General features: G+C 42.6%; 2 protein-coding genes across 2 annotated transcripts in view; one reads left to right on the plus strand and one right to left on the minus strand.

The window, feature by feature from the left end:
• Positions 1-2727: 2727 nt before the first annotated feature.
• LOC106585050 (claudin-4) lies at positions 2728-4394 on the minus strand. Its single transcript, XM_014170805.3, has one exon. The coding sequence runs from the start codon at positions 4230-4232 to the stop codon at positions 3579-3581; it is 654 nt and encodes a 217-aa protein (XP_014026280.1). The 5' UTR covers positions 4233-4394; the 3' UTR covers positions 2728-3578.
• Positions 4395-5468: 1074 nt separating this feature from the next.
• LOC106585049 (septin-2) overlaps positions 5469-25687 on the plus strand; it is a 53471-nt gene continuing 33252 nt past the window's right edge. The window contains exons 1-7 of the mRNA XM_014170804.3: positions 5469-5624; positions 12807-12858; positions 13225-13324; positions 13529-13615; positions 14248-14371; positions 16009-16143; positions 16332-16449. Of these exons, the coding sequence (XP_014026279.1) occupies positions 12832-12858; positions 13225-13324; positions 13529-13615; positions 14248-14371; positions 16009-16143; positions 16332-16449 (591 nt within the window). The 5' untranslated portion in view covers positions 5469-5624; positions 12807-12831. The remainder of the gene's footprint in view (positions 5625-12806; positions 12859-13224; positions 13325-13528; positions 13616-14247; positions 14372-16008; positions 16144-16331; positions 16450-25687) is intronic.

Below are 25687 nucleotides of genomic sequence, written 5' to 3' on the forward strand. Positions count from 1 at the left end.
TTGACAAAATCCTCCCGTGTAGTTCTGGGCTGATTCCTCACCATTCTCATGATCATTGCAACTCCACGAGGTGAAATCTTGCATGGAGCCCCAGGCCGAGGGAGATTGACAGTTCTTTTGTGTTTCTTCCATTTGCGAATAATCACACCAACTGTTGTCACCTTCTCACCAAGCTGCTTGGCGATGGTCTTGTAGCCCATTCCAGCCTTGTGTAGGTCTACAATCTTGTCCCTGACATCCTTGGAGAGCTCTTTGTTCTTGGTCATGGTGGAGAGTTTGGAATCTGATTGATTGATTGCTTCTGTGGACAGATGTCTTTTATACAGGTAACAAGCTGAGATTAGGAGCACACTCTTAAAGGGAGTGCTCCTAATCTCAGCTTGTTACCTGTATAAAAGACACCTGGGAGCCAGAAATCTTTCTGATTGAGAGGGGGTCAAATACTTATTTCCCTCATTAAAATGCAAATCAATTTATAACATTTTTGACATGCGTTTTCTGGATTTTTTTGTTGTTATTCTGTCTCTCACTGTTCAAATAAACCTACCATTAAAATGATAGACTGATCATTTCTTTGCCAGTGGGCAAACGTACGAAATCAGCAGGGGATCAAATACTTTTTTCCCTCACTGTATATGGTGAAGAAGGTGGGGCTCAAGCTGCATCCCTGTCTCACCCCACGGCCCGGTGGAAAGAAATGTGTTTTTTGCCAATTTTAACCGCACACTTGTTTGTGTACATGGATTTTATAATGTTGTATGTTTTTCCTCTAACACCGCTTTTCATCAATTTGTACAGTAGAATATCATGCCAAATTGAGTCAAAAGCTTTTTTGAAATAAACAAAGCATGAAAAGACTTTGCCTTTTGTTTTGGCTTGTTTATTTGTCAGTTAGGGTGTGCAGGGTGAATACGTGGTCTGTCGTTCGGTAATTTGGTGAAAAGCCAATTTGACATTTGCTCAGTACATTGTTTTCACTGAGGAAATGTACGAGTTGTTAATGATAATGCTGTTAATGATAATGCAGAAGTTGCTGTTGACGCATATCCCGTGGTAGTTATTGGGGTCAAATTTGTCTCCACTTTTCTGGATTGGGGTGCTCAGTCCTTGCTTCCAAATATTGGGAAAATGTCAGAGCTGAGAATGATGTTAAAGTTTAAGTATAGCCAATTGGAGTTTGTGGTCTGTGTATTTTATAATTTAATTTAGGATACCATCAACACCAAAGGCCTTTTTGGGTTGGAGGGTTTGTATTTTGTCCGGTAGTTCATTCAATATAATTGGAGAATCCAGTGGATTCCGGTAGTCTTAAATTGCTGATTCTAAGATTTGTATTGATCATGTATATGCCTTTGCTGTTTGTTCTTTGTTATATAGCCAACAAGTTTGGATAAGTGGTTCATCACACATCTCCGTTTTGAATAGATAACTCTTCGTGTTGTTGTTTGTTTAGTGTGTTCCAATTTTCCCAGAAGTGGTTAGATTCTACGGATTCTTGAAATATATTGAACTGATTTCTGACGTGCTGTTCCTTCTTTTTCCATAGTGTATTTCTGTATTGTTTTAGTGATTCACCATCGTGAAGGCATAGACTCAGGTTTTCTGGGTCTCTATGTTTTCGGGTTGGATAGGTTTCTCAATTTCTTTATTAGATGTGTGACAGAGCTGCAGGAGTTGTGACCTGGTTTTGTTGGTTGTTTTGTGATAGTTGTGTCAAGGGGGGCATATTTGTGAGGGAATATTGTCACCTCCAGGTAAGTGTTTGTCGTGTGCTGAGAGTGTCAGGTTCTTGTCCAGTTCTGGCATGTTGGTCACCACAGACTAGTACATGTCCCTGGGCCTGGAAATGATTGAGATCCCCCTCTAGGATGGAGAAGCTGTCATTGTTAAAGTATGGGGATTCTATTGGGGGATATAGGTTGCACACATGAGGAAATGTTTCTCTGTTGAGATAATTTCCTTATTAATTTGTAGCCAGATGTAAAATGTTCCTGTTTTGATTAATTTAATAGAGTGGGTTAGGTCTGCTCTATACCAAATTAACGTACCCCGAGTCTCTTCCCTGTTTCACACTTTGTCGTTTAGTGGATGGGACAACCAGCTCCCTATAACCTAGAGCGCAACCAGTGGGTCCATCTCCTCTATACCATGTTTCTTTTAGGATGGCAATGTCTGTATTTCCAATTTCTTTGATGAAGTCTGGGTGAAGTCTGGTGATATTAATCCCACCAGGAAAGTTGTTTTGCCACCCCAATCAGCCACTCTTAAACCACACAATCACAATCAGGCCTACATAACCAAACCCACCCATTGGCGGGAAAGAGCCATAGTGGTGGAAAGACAGACATGCGGGAAGACGTTTCCAGCACATTCTCCCGAGCTTCAATTTACACGCCTGCTAAACAGCTGCGGTGGGTAGAGGGAGAGCTGGCCGAAAGGGGGATGGGGTCGGGGAGTATTGTGTGCTGAACAGCAGAGCCCCACTCTAGCTGAATAGGTATTGTCATCTGGATTTATAGTTCACCAAAGTACTTTCTCCTGCTGTGGGGGTTTACAACCGCCAGGCTGGGGTTTGGGGAAGCACGGTGGGAACACGACGCATTGCGTGCAGGCCCAACCAGAAATAATATTAAGGACTTACAAACTACATGTTCTGATGTTTTGGTACCTTATTCTATTAATTCAACTACATTTCGATTAGTTTAAATGAAACACGTAAACAAATAATTTAAACAATATCCGTTTAATGTCAGTGTAACAACGGAAAGAAGAATATTGCATCAAATACATAATGGATCTTTACAAAACCAGTCAGTAAAACAGCAGTGATTTCCTAAAAATCCATGACAAGAAACACATCTGGCACAATATGTACATATATAAAACACAAGTTTGCAAAATGTTTTGTTTTATCTTAAAATAATTTAGACTCCAGAACAGTTGTTGTGGACATCCTATATTTGACATCTAAATCTATGGTCCTAATTTGTGTAATATATGTGATTTCCCGCTGTTATAGACAAATGTTAAAATGCCTGAGTTGTGAATTGGTTTGAAAATAGGCCAACATGTTTTTGTCGATCTTTCCGAAGTCTCATGCAGCAAAAATCCATTGTCCAAAAACCTTTTAAGTGGTTTGGAGTGCAACCACTCTGAAGTCACTGTAGCCTACACTGAAGTAAAAAGACAGTAGATATGTTGTCATTAAAACTTCCTTTAGAAAAACAAATTCTGGTAAACATTTCTAAATGCAAAGGATTATGAGCAATTATAGAAAATATAGCCCGGGACATTTAAAACAATACTGTACCTAAAACAAAGACGCTCCTTTTTGTCATTGGCTATCACTTTAGGCTATACGCATAGTCTCCAAACGTTTATTTTCTTCTGTTTGCAAAAAAGGATGAATTAATATGTTCTCCAATATTGTGTTTTGTTTAAAGTCAGTGTTACAAAAGGGAATGACGCTTTCATTGATTTCAAAGTTCAGAGTAAACTGCAGGTGCAAAAAAAACGTTTTTCAAAAAACCACATTTAAGCACAGCCTAGCCACCCCATCATGAGGGTGAGACGCAGGGCTACACGTAATTCCTTTTGTCATAGTCCACGGTCCCGTTCGGTGTGGCCCGTTTGGTCGGGGCATATTTGGCCGAATAGCCCGAATTCCCGTTAGAAGGACAGGAGCAGCAGAGTAGCGCGCCCCCGATCAGCAGGAGCGCAGTCGCCGCCCAACCGATGTAGAGCGCAGCCCCAATCTCCCTCTTCGTGGACGCGGGCACCTGTGGGTTGTAGAAATCCGAGATTATGTTGTTGGCCATCCAGCAGAGAGGGACTAAAACAAACAAGCCACTGATTATGTAGATAACCCCTCCGGCGTTCACCACCCGGGCTTTAACGTTCTCGTCATTGATGCAGTTGGTGCACTGCGCCCCGGCGATCACCACCATTAGCCCCAGCACGCCAAACACACATGAGATGACGGTCAGGGCTCGCGCCGCCTGCAGGTCGTGGCCAAGCGCAAGGACCGAGTCGTGCACCTTGCACTGCATCTGGCCGGTGCTCTGCACCACACAGGACATCCAGAGCCCATCCCAGATGGTCTGTGCCACCACAATGTTGGCCTCGATGAACGCCGTCACCTTCCACATAGGCAGCCCGCAAACGACCATCACCAGGAGCGAGCCAATAACGCACAGTCCCAGTCCAAGGATCTCCAGTCCAGCGGACACCATCTTCGCTCCTTTTTAACGGATTTTTTAAAATAATATTTGTCCTTCTCTGTGTTTAACAACGCGTCTCAATCTGGATGCTGCGCTTTAGGATATATGATCTTGTTAGGAAGTTGCTACAAATAGTCTACAAAAGGATTTCTTTTTAGTCGGTATGTTACTGACTGGCTGTAAAAACAACTGGTAGCATAGAGCGGCTGGACCACGGATATATTTTGAGTGGGGTGTGGGCGACTCCACAAGTGCTAAAGCCTGAGGATAAACTTTCACCCAATCAGAAGTCACCGCATCCTCTTAGCCCCAATGAGGAGGCAGGGAAATTGGATGAGAATGAACAAAGCCAGAGGAGCGCTTTGTTTGTGTGTTTACAGTTATTCCGAAAATGGTTTAGTATGTTTTTTGGTTAAATATAGGTTTGGGAACAAACGCAAAGGACACTTGGAAGACCAATTGACTGTAGGCTGTCATAAAACATGTTCTAACCAAATAGATTATTACTGGAATAGTCTTGTCTAGGCCTACACAATAATTAAATGGTATACTTTTTAAAGGAAACTCAGTAGAATTTAAGCACATGCAATGAATTGGTTGTACCCAGAGGATACTGTATATGGCTCTACCCAGACCTGCAACATCTATAGCCTATTAGAATCACATTCAATGTTATTTTATTTAGTTGAATATTGTAACATTGTAATAATAGCAACAACAGAAAAACAACACACCGCCTTTAATGTAATCGCCCCATTCAGAGCAGTTTGGATTTCCCAATGCTGTGAAAGCTTGCGGTTTGCAGTTTATTGGCAACACAGTTGTAAGCAGGTGTAACTAGTTACGTTACAAATGTTTTTTTTTTAATGGTAGGTTAGGCTATACAATACATCTAGGCTACCATAGAACAGTTCTTGAAATATATTTTATTGGGAAAAATGCATCCACCCCATGCACTCTCCCCGACTCAATGTTTTATTTTTTACTAAGTTTGCATTGACATCAAAACAAAGTGGCCATTTAGACAGGGCTTGTTACATTGTTAGTGTTGCGAGGCTAAAGCGAGTAGGCTAGGAGAAGGAATGTTTCCTCCTCCGTAACGACCAAAGCGTGTCAAGACATCAAAATCCGACGTCATCATCCATCAACAACGATAACCGCCTTGTGTAGAAACTGAGAAGCATGGCTGCCATTTTGGACGTTAAACTACCTATAGGCTACCTATTGTTGCACTTCCACCCAGTTTGAGCCGCAATGGACCCAGTGGCACTGACTCCCACCCGTGACAAACGGGCATCATGGGGCGGAACAATTGAGCGGTTTCTGAAATCTCTTTCCTGTCCTGGGATAGAAAGAAGAGGGGGAAATACTTATGTTTATTTCCATTTCATAAATTACACACAGGTAAGGTATCAAACGGTCGTATATTAATGTTTGTCTACCCGAATGAGTCTGATGAAAAGGGATTGAGCGTCTTGAGTGAGATTAACGTTACAGATAGTTGCCAAATTTCAACTATGACACCGGTCACATGAGGAAAAACTGTTGCATGCTAAAGTTTTACATGAAACAAATAGTTTCATAGTGTTTCGCAAGTTTAATTGATAGGCCTGTTTCCTATTTAAGATAAGATACAATGTTTCCATATACAGCATATGCAATTATGCCAAACAAATTCCTATTCATTTGGCCGTTAAATTCTTCATAGTGTCTGGTGTGTTTGCAAAATGTCAATCTTTCCCAAACTGGGTGTGGACGTCAAAACTGTAGTAGACAACACAAGGCCAAAACATTTCCGCAACATTACAAATATCCTAACTTCTCATTCAAGGAAGGAACATTGAGTAACACAAAATACAAAATCAGAATACAAAACTTAACTTGTGACAACATTGACAATGCATTGTGAATAGGGGCAATTCCATTCTGAGAGTCTGATTTTTCTCTTTTAAAAGGGTAGGTAGCATAAACGTATCACACGTAACAAATGGTTTTGCATTAGAATACACATCAAAAGTCCCAATGCAATGTTACACCTCTCTTTTCAATTTTTTTAGTTATTACATAAAACTGATCAGAATTCCGAAGAATGACGAAGTCACACAGTAAAAAACATTTGCAGGGTTTGACTTAATATGGAGGACCTGACGAGCCAGCCTATTTCCTGTAATTCTAAACTCCAACAGAAATAACTTAAAATGTATAATTTTAAATTAAACCAAATTGTTTTCACTCATGACTACTGGTTCCCATTACATTTTCAGCGAATTTACAAGCAAATACTTTATGAATTTATTGTTACAAATCAGCTTGCAAAGTTGCTTACCAACAAGCCTGCTAACTTACGTTAGGACTACGTGAGTGAGCCAGTGCATTCAACACCAGCATTTTTTCGAAATACATAACGCCATCTTTTTATTTTATTTCACCTTTATTTAACCAGGTAGGCCAGTTGATAAAAAGTTATCATTTACAACTCCGACTGACCAAGATAAAGCAGTGCGACAAAAACAACAACACAGAGTTACACATGGGATAAACAAACGTACAGTCAATAACACAATAGAAAACCTGTATACAGTGTGTGCAAATTAAGTAAGCAGGTAAGGCAATAAATAGGCCATAGTGGCGAAGTAATTACAATTTAGCAATTAACACTGGAGTGATACATGTGCAGATGAGGATGTGCAAGTAGAAATACTGTTGTGCAAAAGAGCAGAAAAAAAACAAAAAATCAATATTGGGATGAGGTAGGTAGTAGGTTGGATGGGCTATTTACAGATGGGCTGTGTACAGCTGCAGCCTGTGTACAGCTGCTCTGACAGCCAATGCTTGAAGTTAGTGAGGGAGATATAAGTCTCCAACTTCAGTGATTTTTGCAATTCGTTCCAGTCATTGGCAGCAGAGAACTCATTTGGCAAATGAGGTGTTGGCTTTGGGTATGACCACTGAAATATACCTGCTGGAGCGCATGCTACGGGTGGGTGTTGCTATGGTGACCAGTGAGCTGAGATAAGGTGGAGCTTTACCTAGCAAAGACTTATAGATGACCTGGAGCCAGTGGGTTTGGCGGCGAATATGTAGCGAGGACCTGCCAAAGAGAGCATACAGGTCGCAATGGTGGGTAGTATATGGGGCTTTGGTGACAAAACGGATGGCACTGTGATAGACTGCATCCAATTTGCTGAGTAGTGTTGGAGGCTATTTTGTAAATGACATCGCCGAAGTCAAGGATCGGCAGGATAGTCAGTTTTATGAGGGTATGTTTGGCAGCATGAGTGAAGGAGGCTTTGTTGCGAAATAGGAAGCCAATTCTAGATTTAACTTTGGATTGGAGATGCTTAATGTGAGTCTGGAAGGAGAGTTTACAGTCTAGCCAGACACCTAGGTATTTATAGTTGTCCACATATTCTAAGTCAGAACCGTCCAGAGCAGTGATGCTAGGCGGGCGGGTGGGTGCGGGCAGCGATTGGTTGAAGAGCATGCATTTAGTTTTACTAGCGTTTAAGAGCAGTTGGAGGCCACGGAAGGAGTGTTGTATGGCATCGAAGCTCGTTTGGAGGTTTGTTAACAGTGTCCAAAGAAGGGCCAGATATTTACAGTATGGTGTTGTCTGCGTAGAGGTGGATCAAAGAATCACCCGCAGCAAGAGTGACATCATTGAAATATACAGAAAAAAGAGTCGGCCCGAGAATTGAACCCTGTGGCACCCCCATAGAGACTGCCAGAGGTCCGGACAACAGGACCTCCAATTTGACACACTGAACTCTATCTGAGAAGTAGTTGGTGAACCAGGCGAGGCAGTCATTAGAGAAACCAAGGCTGTTGAGTCTGCCGATAAGAATACGGTGATTGACAGAGTTGAAAGCCTTGGCCAGGTCGATGAAGACGGCTGCACAGTACTGTTTTTATCGATGGTGGTTATGATATTGTTTAGGACCTTGAGCGTGGCTGAGGTACACCCGTGACCAGCTCAGAAATCGGATTGATAGCAGAGAAGGTACGGTGGGATTCGAGATGGTCGGTGATCTGTTTGTTCACCTGGCTTTTGAAGACTTTAGAAAGTCAGGGCAGGATGGATATAGGTCTGTAACAGTTTGGGTCTAGAGTGTCTCCCCTTTGAAGAGGGGGATGACCGCGGCCGCTTTCCAATCTTTAGGAATCTCAGACGATACGAGAGGTTGAACAGACTAGTAATAGTTAACCAGTTATCAAACAATGTTACTGGTATATGCAGTTATCTTAGTCAGCAAGCCAATCGGAGAATTGCCGATTGACGGCTGGGTTAGCTACCGAAGTCAAAGAAGAGCGAAGGAGAGGCCTTCAGAGGGAGAGGCCGTTTCACCGGCCGAGGGAGAGTCAGTTAATCCAATAGTGATATAGTGAGGTAAATCCACATTGAATTTATCCGGTTTATCTCCATCACTGCTGACACTCGCAATGTACCGGTAGGTCGGTAGGAAATAGAGGTTGCAGGCTTCACATTCAAGCTCGGCACAGCACCTGGTTTCAGTCAGTCTCATTCCGAATCCTGGCTTTCACTGGTTATACTAAGCCATCGAAGTTCCTCCAGAGTGAAATGAGCACCACATACAGTAGACGTGCGCATGGTTCCCATACTCCAATAAGCTCGCTTCAACCGGACAAACCAGTCCCACTTCAAAGCTAGCTTCTCGTTTTTGGGCCATAAATGAGTCGTAACCCCGTCCTTGTGGGTATTACTGCACTCTGTGGGTATTACTGCACTAGCTACTAACGACAGAAAACTACTACAACACTCACTCGCTCGACTACCACTAACAAATGCACAGGAGAAGAGGAGATGCAGTTTTTCGTATGAATTTATATGGTTTCTTCTTCGTGGATGTACATAGTAGCCCAAAATACTTAGTTTGGAATGTAATTACATGCTAGCATGGCTAGTAGCGAACGTTAGCCAGCTGGAACATAGCTAGGTAGCACCGGTTCTCCATATGATGTTAAGAAATAGTGCATTGTGGGTAGTTCAGAAGATTTCCAGAAATAAGTGAATAAATGTAAAAACGCTAAAACATAACTACATAACTTAACATAATAATCATAACATAATAATCATAACATAATCGTGACTACAACTAAGTTACTAAGTCTTGGACCACACTTACATTGGTGAGTTAAAAACTCATGCTTCCTTACCCTTTAAAATTTATGTCAAACAAAAACCAATGATTTAAAAAATAAACAAATCATCCAACTGCTTTTAACAATTTACACAGATAATTTGACAAAAACACATTTACTTGAAGAACAGTGCAGATGCAAAGTTTGGTAAGAGAATGGCGGAACAAATAGCACATTCTGTTACCAAACTTTGCACGGTTCTTCAGATTAGTTTTTTGTCAAAATGTCTGTGGAAATTGTTAAAAGTAGTCCTTTTGCATAGAGTTGTATGGTTTATTTAACTTTGCAATCATTGGTTTTTGTTTGACATACATTTTAAAGTGAAAAATCTGAGATCCATTACGGTGGAATTGGCCAGATACTAAACTTAGGCCTACGCGTCATTGAGTTAGGTCAGTACTGAGATGTTTATGCATTGTAGGAGTGCATAGCTTTATGATGTCACAGCATGAACAGATAGTAAAACGTGACATTGTATTGATATTGCTCTGCCATTTAACCTTGTGATCATCCCATGCTAGTCATACAGTAGCTAGGCCTTTGTGAATAGTGAAGCTTAACATTATGAGAACGTTTTCTTACCTTGTCAATAAGGCTGGGAATTGCCAGGGACCTCACGATATGATATCATGATACTTGGTGCCAATACGATATGTATTGCAATTCGATACTGTGATTTTATTGCGATTCAATGTTCCAAACATTACTCACCATGTCTGCTGCAGAGGGAGAGCCATGAGAAAACGAGTTTTGATCAGTCATGGAAATAAGTGCTAAAAACAAATTGGTTCCCTATTTGAAAAGAAGATGGAGAACAAACTATGAAGGAAAACTACTGGAGTTTTAGTGCAGGTACAGCCAATTAGCACAAAAATAATATTGTGATATTGTCAAAATAATATTCTGATATGTAACTGTATCGATTTTTTTCCCCCCCCATCACTACTTGCCATCCAACTTTTATGTTGCTTGGCTATTTCCCTTTCTGTCCCCATCATAAAAGGGCCATCCTGTGCTTTTTCTAAAGTGTGTATTAGGAGTGGCCCTGCTGGTTTCCGTCTGCTTGAAAGGCCTCATTCTGCCCATTGTTGTGTTTTTTTAACTTATGGCTCAGACTGTAGAGAGCTCCTGAAACAGAGTATAACAGCTTTATTATTGTTGCCCACCATCACCTCCCAACCCCCAAAGGACCAATTTATTACAGTTGAGCCTCAAACCCCCCTCTGTGTGTGTATGTGTATAGGTATGTGTATACATGTGTCTGCCAACCTGATCTTTTATCATGGTATTTCAGTTTATCCATTCACTACCCGAGTCATAGCATAGCTCAGATCAGGGTGGACTTTAGCTGCCATTTCTTGAAGAGGTTATTTTAACCAAGAGACCCAATTAAGCTTAAAATAATTCAAAATAATAATAACAAATATAGATTTGGTTATAGGTCTAAATAATTCTGTATGGTGTAAATGCTTTGTTTTAAGTTTCTGTGTGGTAGAGGTGAAGTGAATAGCTTCACTCCTTCCACAGCCCCTCATGGCTTTAATCCAGCTAATAAATCAAGTGTAGACCTCACATGCCAGGACTTTGGCTTAACTAAGGTGGCTTTTTTCCTTCTTTGCCAAACCGTTTAATCTCTCTCAGTCCGGCGTTCTGATTGTGTTTGTGTGTGGGTGTGTGAGTTCGTAACAGCTTACAGAAGCCGGTCAGTTAGCCTAGCGATTAAGAGCGTTGGGTAATTAACCGAAAGGTCTGCCCTTGATCAAGACAGTTAACCCCCGGTAACAACTGCTCCCCGGGCACCGATGACGTGGAAGTTGATTAAGGCAGCCCCCCGCACCTCTTTGATTCAGAGGGGTTGGGTTAAACGCGGAAGACACATTTTGGTTGAATGCATCCAGTTGTGCAACTGACTAAATATCCCCCGTTCCCTTTCCCTTATTAAGTGGGTATTATTGGCGCCTGCCTGTATCCCCCATAGTGTTGCCTTTGTGATATTACCGAAGTGATAATGGTACTGCTTAATTAATCTACTGCTGTTTCCCACAGAGACCGCTCAGGAATAACACATTTCCCGGTGTCTGTGTGTGTGTGTGTGTGTGTGTGTGTGTGTGTGTGTGTAGGGGATACTTATTTAGTTGCTGATAAAATAGGTTGTTTAAATACAGACATAAAACATATCTCAAATTGCTTTTGCATATTAAATAATTGCATTGTAACCTGTACAGTATGATGGCCCCTAGAATGTAGAGCTAGGTAACAGATTAATAATAATACTGCTGTAAATTAAATGTAGGATATCACTCGGATGCATAATTCTCCACTCAGCCGAATCTCACCCTGCGCTAGCCTGCTTTCTCCTGCTTGCTAAGGTTCATATCGCAAGCTAACCGCCTCTGTGAAGCTCCTGGTGGTGTGTGTGATTGCGGGCCAGCGGGAAAGAGGTCGGGCCAGCGGGAAAGAGGTCGGGCCAGCGGGTCTGTGGTCGGGACAGTGGGCCGGTGCTTGTTTCCTCTCCTACCCCAGCGAGTGGTGATCCAAAAGGCCTCAGGAACGTGGAAAGATGAAAGGCCTCAGGAACCTGGGTGATAAACAGCCATTGTTCTCCTGAGAGCTCGATGAAACGGAGAGGGATATCTGGCCACGTCGCCTGCTGCGGAGATAGGAGGTCCTGGCTCCATGTAGAATAAATCAGTCTTCATCACTCTTTAATGGTTGCCAGACAATATTAAAGTGTCAGTTTCTTTTGTTTGTTTTTCTAATAAAGTTACATAACAGGGTTCAGTCGTCTCTGGCTGTGCTCACCATCTCTCTCCGCTTTCGCCTTATCGCACACGACCTGTCAGTCAGTGCCCAGTGCATTAGTGATCAAATGGGGGGGGGTGGGGGGGGGGTTAGGTAGCGCAGGGCACCAGTTGTTGGCCATTATGTGATAATTTATCATTCAGGTTCATTTCTCTGTCATCTGAGTAGTACCATTGAGTAGGACAGCAGGAGCCTAACTAAACAAACCAGGCCCTTACTGGAGGTCTGGGAATCAACTTGATGCCCACCCTGTTTCTGCTCCATCCACTGACTGATACAGATTTAATGGGGTTGGCTGTGAGTGACTGGATGTCAGAGCAGTCTTAAAGTGACCTAGTGTGGATGCTGTCAGTGTCATTATTATTATTCAGAATGCCGATGATAGTGACTACTGCAAATTAATGGTAGTACTGTAGTAGGAGTTATGACTGCATGCTTGGTGGTGAGTGATTATACAGTTGTTGTCTATGAGATGGTGAGACAGCCTGGATGCCAGTCTACTGCTTACAACAATGCTACTGTACATTGTTGCCTTTCCAAGAAGACAAGTTTAGTAAAGCAGAAACAGACTAGCACCCAGGCTTATGTTACATTGTGACTTATCTGATGTCTTGTTTCTTGCAGGTTTAGGTGACCAGCAACAGTGACCATGTCTCAGTCTGGAGAGAAAGGGAAGGTGAGTGTGCCCTTACCACTTCAACACACACACACACACACACACGCGCACACACACACACACACACACATTGGGGGCGCACATACAGAGCACACATAGAGAGCGATCATCCTAGCCCAGAGGACATCCTGTATAAATGCTTCCGTTTCATCGGCAGCTTTATTGCTTTTGGGATTTTCTCATCCATTTCATCTCAATTACCACAGACCATCTCACACACACATCTCCTAAACACTGGAGATGAAGAATGTCAGGGTGGAAAGAGAGAGAGGGAGGGAGAGAAACAATTCAAGACCCCTCTTCCAATGCTAACCCTATTGAGTTATATAATACTGTACATTACCTCTATAACCATGTGTTTGTCAGTTCCCTGAGGCGGCGGGATATGTGGGTTTTGCCAACCTGCCCAACCAGGTACACAGGAAGTCCGTGAAGAAGGGATTTGAGTTCACCCTCATGGTCGTTGGTGAGTATGACTTATTACACAACTATTTTGATTCAATTCAGGAGAATTCAAGAGAAGCTTACCTATGCCTACACAGTAGTTATTTTGTGCCAGAATGCTGTCTAGTTGAGGGCTGTGTCCCAAATGGCGCCCTTTTCCCTACAGTAACCTTGTATATATGTATAGATCCTAGAGTACTATGCCTGGTCTGTATTCCTCCTGCAGGAGAGTCTGGTCTGGGCAAGTCTACGCTGATCAACAGCTTGTTTCTGACAGACCTCTACCCAGAGAGATACATCCCTGGGGCCGCAGGTGAACACAAACGCATGCACACACACACACAGGACATAAGCAAGGAGGAATGAGTTCTGCTCTCAGACCAGACAGCACATACACACACACACACACACACACACACACACACACACACACACACACACACACACACACACACACACACACACACACACACACAGTAATAACAGAGAAAGGTCTGTTTTCAGCTGTCTCCAGCATTGTATTGCCTGGAGTGGAATGTTAAGAATGTTTATTTTGTATTAGTCTTGAAAAGGCCCATCCCCTCTTTATGACTTAGATTTTTGGCCAGTCTGAAAATGCACCTCCAGCTCCTACCACTTTTGTGCTTGTAGTTCTGAAGGGATAGGATAGGTGTAAGCAATATGGTGATGGCTTATAGTAGCAACTTCTGCCATACTGCTTACACCTGTCCAGTGCCTGAAGATCTGCATAAGGATATTGTGTCCAGAGGCTTGGCTTAGGCAGATTTTGTAATTTAAGCTCTAAAGTCACATGGAATGGAAACTTTGATGTGAAAAGTAATGAAACTACTTATTATTAAGCTGTGTCCCCTGGGATCCCTCTAAACTTAACCTAGTGTGTTACACACAATGAAAAGGTATTTCCTTTTGTCTCCTCCTTTGTAGAGAAGATTGAGCGGACAGTGCAGATAGAAGCCAGTACGGTGGAGATTGAAGAGAGAGGAGTGAAGCTCCGTCTTACTGTGGTCGACACCCCCGGATACGGAGATGCCATCAACAGCCAGGACTGGTGTGTGTACAATGATGGCAGGAGCAGTTATTCTTCCTGTGCCCTTGCCCCCATCAGCTGCTGTGTGGGCTCTCTCCCTCCCCTCCTCCCTCTCTCAGCTCTGTTTCCTTTTGATTGTACTGATATACCTGTGTTTGGGACAGTTGGTTTGATATACAACTCAGGGTTGGTGACAACTAGCAGTGATCTAAGGGCTAGGCTGAGTGCAATAGAGCAGGTTAGCAGCTCTATTGACAGCTCTCAGTGGTGTTGGTAAAAAACAAAGGGACAACAGTACATTTGACGTTTTAGTCATTTAGCAGACACTCTTATCCAGAGCAACTAGGGCAATTAAGTGTCTTGCTTAAGGGCACATCAACAGATTTATTTACCTAGTCAGCACGGGGATTTGAACCAGCGACCTTTCGGTTAAGCTGTCAACAGCTAGGCTACCTGCTTCCCCATTAGAAGGTGTTAAGGATATGCTTACATTCAGAGTTGGGATCATTCTATTTCAATTCCATTTCCATTCCTCTCAGAGTTAGTCAAGGCATTTTTTCACAGTAGTGGCCTGAGTTATCTGGAGTTGCTATGGAATAGACCACAACACTACCTAGGTCCAATAGGGTGAGGTGAATATAGGACAGAGGTGAACTGCATCCCAAATGGCACCCAATTTCCTATATAGTGCACTACTTTTGACCAGAATAGTGCTCTATACACGGAATAGGGTGCCATTTGGGATGCAGACTTTATGTTGATGTTAGTTCTGGCTGGGAGGGAAGCTGTAGGCGCCCTGCTAATGAACATGTTACCACGCCTACTGGCCCTGCAGGAAGTCATCAGAGAAAGCAGGTCAGATGGCAGAGATGATAGGCTCCATCTCGGGGCGGCAGCGTAGCCTAGTGGTTAGAGTGTTGGACTAGTACCCGAAAGGTTGCAAGTTTGAATCCCCGAGCTGACAAAGTACAAATCTGTCGTTCTTCCCCTGAACAAGGCAGTTAACCCACTGTTCCTAGGCTGTCATTGAAAATAAGAATTTGTTCTTAACTGACTTGCCTAGTTAAATAAATAAAAAATACTCTGAAACAGCTTCCCTTTCTCCATGTTGGTTTCTCAGAGATGATAGGCTGCATCTCAATACTCTGGAACAGCTTCCTTTTCTCCATGTTGGTTTCTCAGAGATGATAGGCTGCATCTCAATACTCTGGAACAGCTTCCTTTTCTCCATGTTGGTTTCTCAGAGATGATAGGCTGCATCTCAATACTCTGGAACAGCTTCCTTTTCTCCATGTTGGTTTCTCAGAGATGATAGGCTGCATCTCAATACTCTGGAACAGCTTCCTTTTCTGGTCTCCTTTTCTCCATGTTGGTCTCGCAGAGATGATAGGCTGCATCTCAATACTCTGGAACAGCTTCCTTTTCTGGTCTTTTCTTTTTCTTATCCCTGGTTTTCAAATCGGTGCAGATGAGATAGAGCCAGTTTAGGCTTTCGAGATGCATCCCCTTCGGGAATATATATATATATATAGTGTGTACATATACTCCCAAGTCTCCAAAAACCCACAATCTATTTCTGGAGGTGGATTTCTAGTGCAGACTGTGTCTCTGGTCGTTTTTTGTTTGATGTGTGTGTGTTCTGTGCTGTGTGTCCTCAGCTTTAAGACCATCATCCAGTACATTGATAACCAGTTTGAGCGTTACCTTCATGACGAGAGTGGCCTGAACCGCAGACACATCGTAGACAACCGAGTCCACTGCTGCTTCTACTTCATCTCTCCCTTTGGACACGGGTAAGAACACACACACACACACACACACACACACACACACACACACACACACACACACACACACACACACAGCTACTTCTAGTTCATACCACCATTTAGGCTAGGTAGGGGGAACATAATCACTTTATACTTTTTATTTGGCTACTATTATTTATCTATTGATTGTATTTCTACCTGTCCCTGTCCAGTCTGAAGCCTCTGGATGTGGAGTTTATGAAGGCCATCCACAGCAAGGTCAACATCGTCCCTGTCATCGCTAAGGCAGACACACTCACACTGAAAGAAAGAGACCGCCTTAAGAAAAGGGTGAGTGGGGCACGTGTGCACACACACATACACAAGCAATGCGACAAGCATGTCAGACATTCAAGAGTTTTCCCTCATTCCCCTAGGTATTTCATTTTTACACAGGTGTAAAAACATAGCATTGGCCCTCACTGAGATCACGATGGAACCAATGGAATTAGTGATGAGGTTGTTGCCAGAATGTTGAGGGCTGCATTAGCATCAGTAGCTGTTCTGTGTTGTTTGTGTCCTGAGCCATATGGCACTGTCATTAGAAAGTAGATTATATAATAATAATAATAATAGAAATTAGATTCTTATCAGCACACTGGCACGCTGGCTCAGAGGCAACTATGCAAGTCGAACATCCGTGATTGTGTGTGAATACGCACACATTTGCCTGTGTGTGTGTGTGTGTGTACATTTTTAATGATGCAGCTTGATTGCTGCTGGACAATAGCAGGCTTATTTAGAAGTTCAGAGAGAGATGGAGAGAAAAGAAAGAGAGGGGGAGAGAGAAAAGGGGGCGGCAGGTAGCCTAGCGTAGAGTGTTGGGCCAGTAAACGAAAGGTTGCTAGATAGAATCCCCGAGCTGACGAGATACAAATCTGTCGTTCTGCCCCTGAACAAGGCAGTTAACCCACTGTTCCTAGGCCGTCATTGTAAATAAGAATTTGTTCTTAACTGACTTGCCTAGTTAAATTAAGGAAAAATAAATACAAATTAAAAAGAGGGCGAGAGAGCACAACATGTCCCTTCTTTCCAGATGCTTCCTATTGGAGCAGACCTGCATGCTTCTGATTTCCTGATATCTGGTCTGACATCACACACACCATGAGAGGTTTGTTAAGCTGATATAGCCCACGCTAGGCAGAGGAGAATGAGGCTGTGTAAATAGGATATCCTGTTTCTGTGATATCACTCCATCTCCCCTCATCCTCCTCTTATCTAATCTACTCCCTCCACTTTTGATTCTTGTGTTTGAGTCAGTTTGTTTCAAATGTTTCAACAGTGCCTTTTTCTCTCTGGTGGGAGGGATAGCAACCAGATCCGGACAGGGTTTGCATGTGTGTGTGCACTTGTGTGTGTAACATCCATCCAATATAATCACTAGTCAAAATGTTATTGTCTAACTCCTGCCCACTACCCACTTCGTTTTGCTTGAGCTGTCTCGTTAGGTATACTTTAACAAGTTTGTTTGCTTACCTAGCAGCTGGAGACACTCCCCCCTCCCCTCACTAACCCCTGTACTGGCCAGAACAGTCAGATACAGTCCCAGCTAGTATTGTATGTTCAGACCCCAGAAACAGTGGTCTTTTCCCCCAGCGGGGAGGCCTCTGCTCTGGCATGTATGGGGCCGAAGTGGGGCATGCCTGGCACTCAGGCCGGGAACAGCTCTCCTAGCTGGGCTCCAGTGGAGAATGGCAGACTCAGTCACTGTACAGCTGCTTTGTTGAAGACTCACACAGTCTGGTTGTGTAAAGTGCTGATGTTACAGATTAGTAAACACACACACACACAATTCCTCCTCAAACAGTCTTATTTAAAAAATATATTTTTTAGCTTTTACCAGATCAAATCAAATCAAATACACGTGTTTAGCAGATGTTATTGCGGATGTAGCGAAATTATCTGTATAGGGTGAGTGTCCTGACAGTCAGAGGGGATGGAATGGGGTGAGAGAGGGACAAATTGCACACCCTGTTCAACTGTCTAAAAACTCTGTCTGTCGCATTAGTTCCCATGGTCCACTTAGCGTTCCCATAACAACTGTCAGTTAACAAGCAATTAGGATAAACAAAATGGATAGCCTACACAGATGTGCACGCTAACACATCTCAAACAAGTTAATTTACTTGTGTGGCTGCCAGCCAAATAGTGTTGCACTTCTGTTGTCATGTGATGAAAATGAAGATATTTTCTGCCCAACGTGTTGCACTAATGTATTTTCTGTGAAGGAAAACTATAGCTGCACGTCCCTGATCACTCTATTGAAGCAAATATTCACTTGACTTTCAATATAAAATGCGACCCCTGTCAGTACACAGCTGGAGCTGCTTCCGCTTTCTCCCGTTGTGCTATTTACAAACAAACACATGACTGGCTCAACTGCTCTGGGGAACTACGTAAGCTTCATCATTTAAAATAATGTGACAGGTGAAATGAAGAACGCAATCTGCTTTATCTCCTAACGCATCGCACAAGTTGACTGCAGGTATTTAAAAAAAATATAGCTACAAATATTAAAATGTATAGAAAAACTAGTTTCAACAGTATTGACTATATTGAAAAACCTATTTCCAAATACCCCGGTATATGGTATACTGCTCAAGCCTAGTAGTGAGTTACTAGATAAATCATTATAGGTAGGATGTGGAGGGGGGCACTGGATAACACAGGTCCATATTTAGGCATGGCACCAAGCTGTCCATAAGGACCCATATTCTTTAATTTATTTAGTTAGTTATCTTTTGAGATTTTTTTTTTTTAGGGGGTAGATCAGCTTTAATATTGCAGATAGAGTGTAGCTTCCGTCAATGTAATAGTCTGCATCAACTCTCGGTCTTCCTTTCCTGTGGGAGTCCTCATGAGAGCCAGTTTCCTCATAGTGCTGGTTTTTGTAATTACATTTGAAGAAATTTTCAAAGTTCTTGAAATGTTCTGCATTGACTGACCTTCATGTCTTAAAGTAATGATGGACTGTTGTTTCTCTTTACTTTGAGTTGTTCTTGCCATAATATGGACTTGGTCTTTTACCAAATAGGGCTATCTTCTGTATACTACCCCTACCAGGCTGTATCACATCCGGCCGTGATTGGGAGTCCCATAGGGCGATTTGGCCAAGCGTCATCCGGGTTTGGTCGGTGTAGGCTGCCATTGTAAATAACAATTTGTTCCTAACTGACTTGCCTAATTAAATAAAGGTTATATAATTATTTATTTTTTAAACACAACTGATTGGCTCAAATGCATTAAGAAGGAAAGAAATTCCACAAATTAACTTTTAACAAGGCACACCTGTTAATTGAAATGCATTCCAGGTGACTACCTCATGAAGCTGGTTGAGAGAAATCCAAGAGTGTGCAAAGCTGTCAAAGCAAAGGGTGGCTACTTTGAAGAATCTCAAATATAAAATATATTTTGATTTAACGCTTTTTTGGTTTCTACATAATTCCATATCTGTTATTTCAAAGTTTTGATGTCTTCACTATTATTCTACAATGTAGAAAATAGTAAAAATTAAGAAAAACCCTTGAATGAGTGGGTGTGTCCAAACTTTTGACTGGTACTTTAAATCTGAGAAGTAGCCGTTATGTACTATTTTACACCTAGAGTTACTATACATAACTTTAACCCATTTTATAAGAGATTCTCCAAAATTGAAATATTCCAGGCATTTATATATAAACTCCGGTCGTACCCATAGTCGTAGCATGTTAATCTTACCCATCGCTAAGCATCAATTACATACATTTTTATATGGAAAATAAATTATTTTTCCCATCAGTCTCCTGGATGCTGAAAGTTATTGGCTCTTTGTCTTGAATCTTCTGGCCATGGTAATGTTGTGATGCTTAAAGTCTCTCTGTAACTCTACTCTAACTGCATGTTCATCTACCCTGGTCAATTCTACAGTAACTTAACAATTTCCTTTTTTTTTTTTTACAAAAACACATTTACTTGAAGAACAGTGCAGATGCAAGGTTTGGTAACAGAATTACTGTTTGTACTGTTTATGCCATCATTCTGTTACCAAAGTTTCCATCTGCACTGTTTTTCAAGTAAATGTGTTTTTGTAAAATTTTCTGTGGAAATTGTTAAAAGTAGTCCTTGTGCAGAGATGTATGGTTTGTTTAACTTTGCAATCATTTGTTTGACATATAGAGTGAAAAATCTGAGTCTGTGTCACTCTATGCAATTGCCCTCCTGCCAGACTAGGGTAGTTGGGTGCCCCTCCCCTGTTAGACTAGGTAGTACAATACCCCTCCCCTGCCATACTAGGGTAGTTGGGTGCCCCTCCCCTGTTAGACTAGGTAGTACAATACCCCTCCCCTGCCATACTAGGGTAGTTGGGTGCCCCTCCCCTGTTAGACTAGGTAGTACAATACCCCTCCCCTGCCATACTAGGGTAGTTGAGTACCAGTCTTTCTATTGAGGTCAGAGAAGCAGCAGCCAAGAAGCCACCAGAAAAAGCCCTCGGCTGTAGAATGATTCATGACTAGAATGTTTCCCCCTGATATTTATTTGTTTTTCACTGGCCACATTCTCACCATTTTACGTTGTTTATCTGTCAGATAAATGTGTTGACCTCCCTTCATTACCAGTCCTACGCTCTCTGTATTATTAGGGGGAAAGAACTTGTAGAGAACAATATACGTTTCCTGCAATGGGTCAAGACTATTCCGCCGACAAGCCGCCCTGCGCAATATCAACCATTGAACAAACCTTGCTCTCGTTCTCTCTCGCCATTCCTTTATTTTGTTCTCTGTGTGCTCTGTCTGGTTTTGGTCAGTACATGTGCTGCAGCATTCTGTGTGTTTTGCAGTTGACCAACTTTGGTAGAGCAGACAGGAGAGCATTACAGTAGTCAAGCCTGCTTGTAATAAAAGCATGGATGAATCTCTCTGTATCAGCCTGAGAGAAAAACGGCAGCACCTTGACAATGTTCCATAGGTGGTAAAAATATATTTTGGTCACATTTCTAATGTGTGATTTGAAATTTAGTTCAGAATCTAAAATAGCACCTAGGTTTTTTACCTGGTGTTTTATCTTTATTGTCTGTGAATTAAAATGTGCGGCTTGATTCTCTGTCTGTGCTTTGGCTCTAACAATAAGTACCTCGATCTTGTCTTGATTTATACGATACACAATCTAATAATATATCCGTGGAGCTAAAATCCTCTAGTGACACAGAAATGTAAAGTTGTGTATCGTCTGCGTAGCTGTGAAAATAAATGCTGTGCTTTCTGATAACGCTGCCAAGGGGTAACATATATAAACTGAACAGTACCGGACCCAAAATGTAGCCTTGTGGAACGTGCAAAATATGTATTTTCTCTGAGTTATGTATTTCCTCTGAGTTACACCCAGTTCTGGACCTACGGATCATCAACAGCTTTCTGAGAAAGTTCACGTTCCATATTCTTATGCTCAACGTGCTGTCTCAATCTATTCGTCATGGTGACTGGTTCACTTCAGTCAACCTGTCGGACGCGCTTCACAGGAGCAAGTGGTACGAGACACGGCTTTCCTTGTAACCCACCTAACCGAGTTAAGGTTCAAGATAATGCGGATAAAGAGCTGTTTGGTGCCCACACAGAGAATAGAATATCTAGGTGTCAAACTGGATTTTCTCTCTTATCGGGCTACACTATCGGACGACTGCGTCACGTTGTATCCAACAGTGCCTCGCCATGTTCAAGAGGTCACTCTCAGAACGTGTGTCTGAGTTCTGGGGTTGATGGCGTCCACCATCTCAGTAGTACAGCTGGGACTACTGAGAATGAGAGACTTTGGGTTGCTGCCCTTCGTCTGTGTCCACAACGGCACCGCAATCGGACTGTCTCTCAACTCTCCGTCACTGGACGAGCCCCTCGATCTTTGTTTCAGGCACTCCCTTAGGGGTACTGTCATTGAAGAAGGTGGTGATGACAGATACGTCACTCACAGGGTGGGGTGCAGTTCGCGAGGGAAGAGCAATAAATGGATTGTGATCACCACATCTCCACCATTGTCATATAAATGACCTCAAACTGCTGAATGTGTTTCATGCATTGATACACTTTCTGCCCTTCATTTGAAATTGTCACATCCTTGTCAGGACAGACAATACGACTCTACGTGTTTCCTCCTCTATGATTTATTCCCCTCAACAAGACATAGTAGCCCCTCGATGGCCAGGCAGGCTGTGGTTAGCGGAGATCATTCTCCTGCTTTATGAAGATCCCTGGCAACTACAGTTACACAGGGATCTTTTGACCCAGGCGAACAGAGAGATTTTACACCCTCACCCGGAACCCATGGCCCTCTGGGCCTGGATAAATCTTCATTCAACAGGCTTGCCTCGCAGTCATTGAGACTATCCAGAGTGCAAGAGCCCCTTCAACACGCTCACTGTATGGACAAAAGTGGTGTGACTGAAAACATATTCCTTTCCAATGCTCTTTAACTAAAAGTGTTATGCTTCTTGCACAACCTTTTGGACCACGCAATGATTTGGGTTGTCAATTAATTTTGTCCTTCTTCTATACCGCCCGTAATGCGCTACACTACAAGTCCCAGCAAGCACTGCTAGTGCCAACGTGCTATGCCAAAGGCAGTGCATTGAAACACAAACACCCCTCCTCCCAGACCCACACACACACCCACCCACGAGTCAGCCAGTGCGCTGTATCATATCATCACTAAACATTTGCAGCTGCCCTTAAAACGTTTTTAGGATAGGGGGCAGCATTCGGAATTTTGGATGAAAAGCGTGCCCAAAGTAAACTGCCTGCTACTCAGGCCCAGAAGTTAGGATATGCATATAATTGGTATATCTGGATAGAGAACACTCTAAAGTTTCCAAAACTGTTAAAATGATGTCTGTGAGTATAACAGAACTTATTTGGCAGGCGAAAAACTGAGGACAAACCATCCAGGATTCTTTTTTGAGGTGACAGTGTTTTCAATGGGGATCTAGATTTCTAAGGCACTTGCTTGCAGTTCCTATTGCTTCCACTGAATGTCAACAGTCTTTAGAAATTGGTTGATGTTTTTCTTTTGAGTAATGAAGAAGTATGGCTGTTCAGAACGAGGGTCGAGTCTAGTGTACTGTTGTGGTTGGGGTGCACGACCTGAAAGCTCGCTTCACTTTGTTTTTGTCCTGTATTGAACACAGTTTATCCTTACATTTTATAGATTATTTAATATCAAAAATACCTAAAGTTGTATTAGGAAAGTTGTTTGAAATATTTGGATCAAGATTACAGGTAACTTATTAGATATTTTGTAGTCATGTTGCGCGAGTTGGAACCGGTGTTTTTCTGAATAAAACGCGCCAAATAAATTGACATTTTGGAGATATAACGACGGAATTTATCGAACAAAAGGACCATTTATGATGTTTATGGGACATATTGGAGTGCCAACAGAAGAAGATCTTCAAAGGTAAGGCATGAATTATATCGTTATTTCTGAGTTTTGTGTCCCGCCTGGTGGGTTGAATTATGATTGTCATGTGTTTGTTTGATGGGGTGCTTCCTCAGATAATAGCATGGTTTGCTTTCGCTGTAAAGCCTTTTTGAAATCTGACACGGTGGCTAGATTAACAAGAAGTTAGGCTTTAATTTGGTGTATTGCACTTGTGAATGTATGAAAGTTAAATATTTGTAATACGTTTTTTTGAATTTCGGACGTTTCGGATGTTGCCGAAACGTTCCGCTAGCGGAACCCCTATCCCAAACAGGTTTTAATGGCACTGACCAAATCTTCTACCGGACCGAAAGTTCAAAGTGTTTTAGGCTAAATGTCGATGCCAAGGTTTGGTTCCAATGTACACAGAAAATGTAATCTTGGTTATCAAAAATGTATTAGATAAAGGATTCACACCCAAGTATAAATTACTACTAAAGGACACTAGGACACACGGGCCAGTATAATTGAATCAACAGTTGAGTCATCTACTTTATGAAATTACACAGCCTGATGCGTTCGCATCCACCTGCGCTGTTTATGTGTGTCCTAGGATACTAAAATGTTGCAGTCTGGCTTAGTTTTTTAAAGCTTTACAATAAATATCATATATAAAAAAAAACCTGCATCAAAACACCATACAAATGGAATACATGTAGGCCTATTACAGCAACATTTGAGCAGTAGCCTAGGCTGGCTAATCAACTGCAATACATTTTGAGCACACCATACAGTATTGCTGCATTCAACCGCACCAGTGATCCATGCAGCGCGAACAGTGAAAAACATGTTTTAAGTTGAAAAGTTATTGCTACAACAACCTAGTGAACCTACCTACGTTTTTGTTATCGGCAGTTTTTAAATACTTTTTGATTATGTCGCAGAATATTATTTATATCTGCAAGGATAGCAGGAAAGGCTGGACAAATATGATTTATCTCTTGTTTTATTTATGTTAAAATGCTATATACAGCATCCTACATTATGTGCGTTTATAAGTGGACATTATAAAGTGGTATATTTTTTTAATAAAACAATGGGCAGTTTGAGTTGCAGTTGTATGCACGTATTTTGCTAAAAGCAAACATATAGGCTATGTCTGCCTGTGAATTTCTTGTGTTTTTTTTCAATATTGCCTGTGCGGTGATTGAGTTTGACACCTGTCACGACTTCCGCCGAAGTCGGTTCCTCTCCTTGTTCGGGCGGCGTTCGGCGGTCGACGTCACCGGTCTTCTAGCCATCGCCGATCCACCTTTCATTTTCCATTTGTTTTGTCTTGTTTTCCCACACAACTGGTTTACATTCCCTCATTACTTGTCGTGTATATAACCCTCTGTTCCCCCCATGTCTGTGTGTGAAATTGTTTGTTGTAAAGTGTTTGTGCACTCTGACTGGTTCGCGACGGGTTCTTTTGTACCCATATTTTGTTGTTCTGGGTGCTGTTGGTTTTGCATATTAAACTGCTCCGGTTATTACCCAGTTCTGCTCTCCTGTGCCTGACTTCCCTGCAGCCAGTCACGCACCTCTTACAGAATTTCACACCCTGTATATGGAGTCAGCAGGAGCAGGTGCCCCTGGTATAGGGGTCGAGGAGCGCGCGATGGACTTTCGGACCCTGGCTGCCAGCGCGGGATGGAACAACAGGGGCCTGATCGACAACTATCGCTGCAGTTTTCACCAAGACGTCCGTCGGGAGTTGGCCTGCAGGGACACCACCCTCACCTTCGACCAGCTGGTGATCCTGTCCATTCGGCTGGATAACCTGCTGGCTACCCGCGGACGTCCAGAGCGGGGTCTGTCGGTTCCATCCCCCAGCACCACTGCTCCGATGCCCATGGAGGTCTCCACCGTGCGCATTCCCCCCGAATATTCCGACTTGGCTCTCGCCTTCTCTAAGAAGAGGGCGACTCAATTACCACCTCATCGTCGGGGGGATTGTGCGATAAATCTCCTGGTAGACGCCGCACTTCCCAGGAGTCACGTGTATCCCCTGTCACAGGCGGAGATGGCGGCTATGGAAACATTTGTCTCCGAATCTCTGCGTCAGGGGTTCATTCGGTCCTCTACTTCACCCGCCTCCCCGAGT

The sequence above is a fragment of the Salmo salar genome, chromosome 24 (genome assembly GCF_965601325.2).
Source record: "Salmo salar chromosome 24, fSalSal1, whole genome shotgun sequence".
NCBI lineage: Eukaryota > Metazoa > Chordata > Actinopteri > Salmoniformes > Salmonidae > Salmo > Salmo salar.

What these genes read in the sequence shown, in the direction of transcription:
- LOC106585050 (XM_014170805.3), bottom strand. Translation starts at nt 4,232, where the DNA reads ATGGTGTCCGCTGGACTGGAGATCCTTGGACTGGGACTGTGCGTTATT.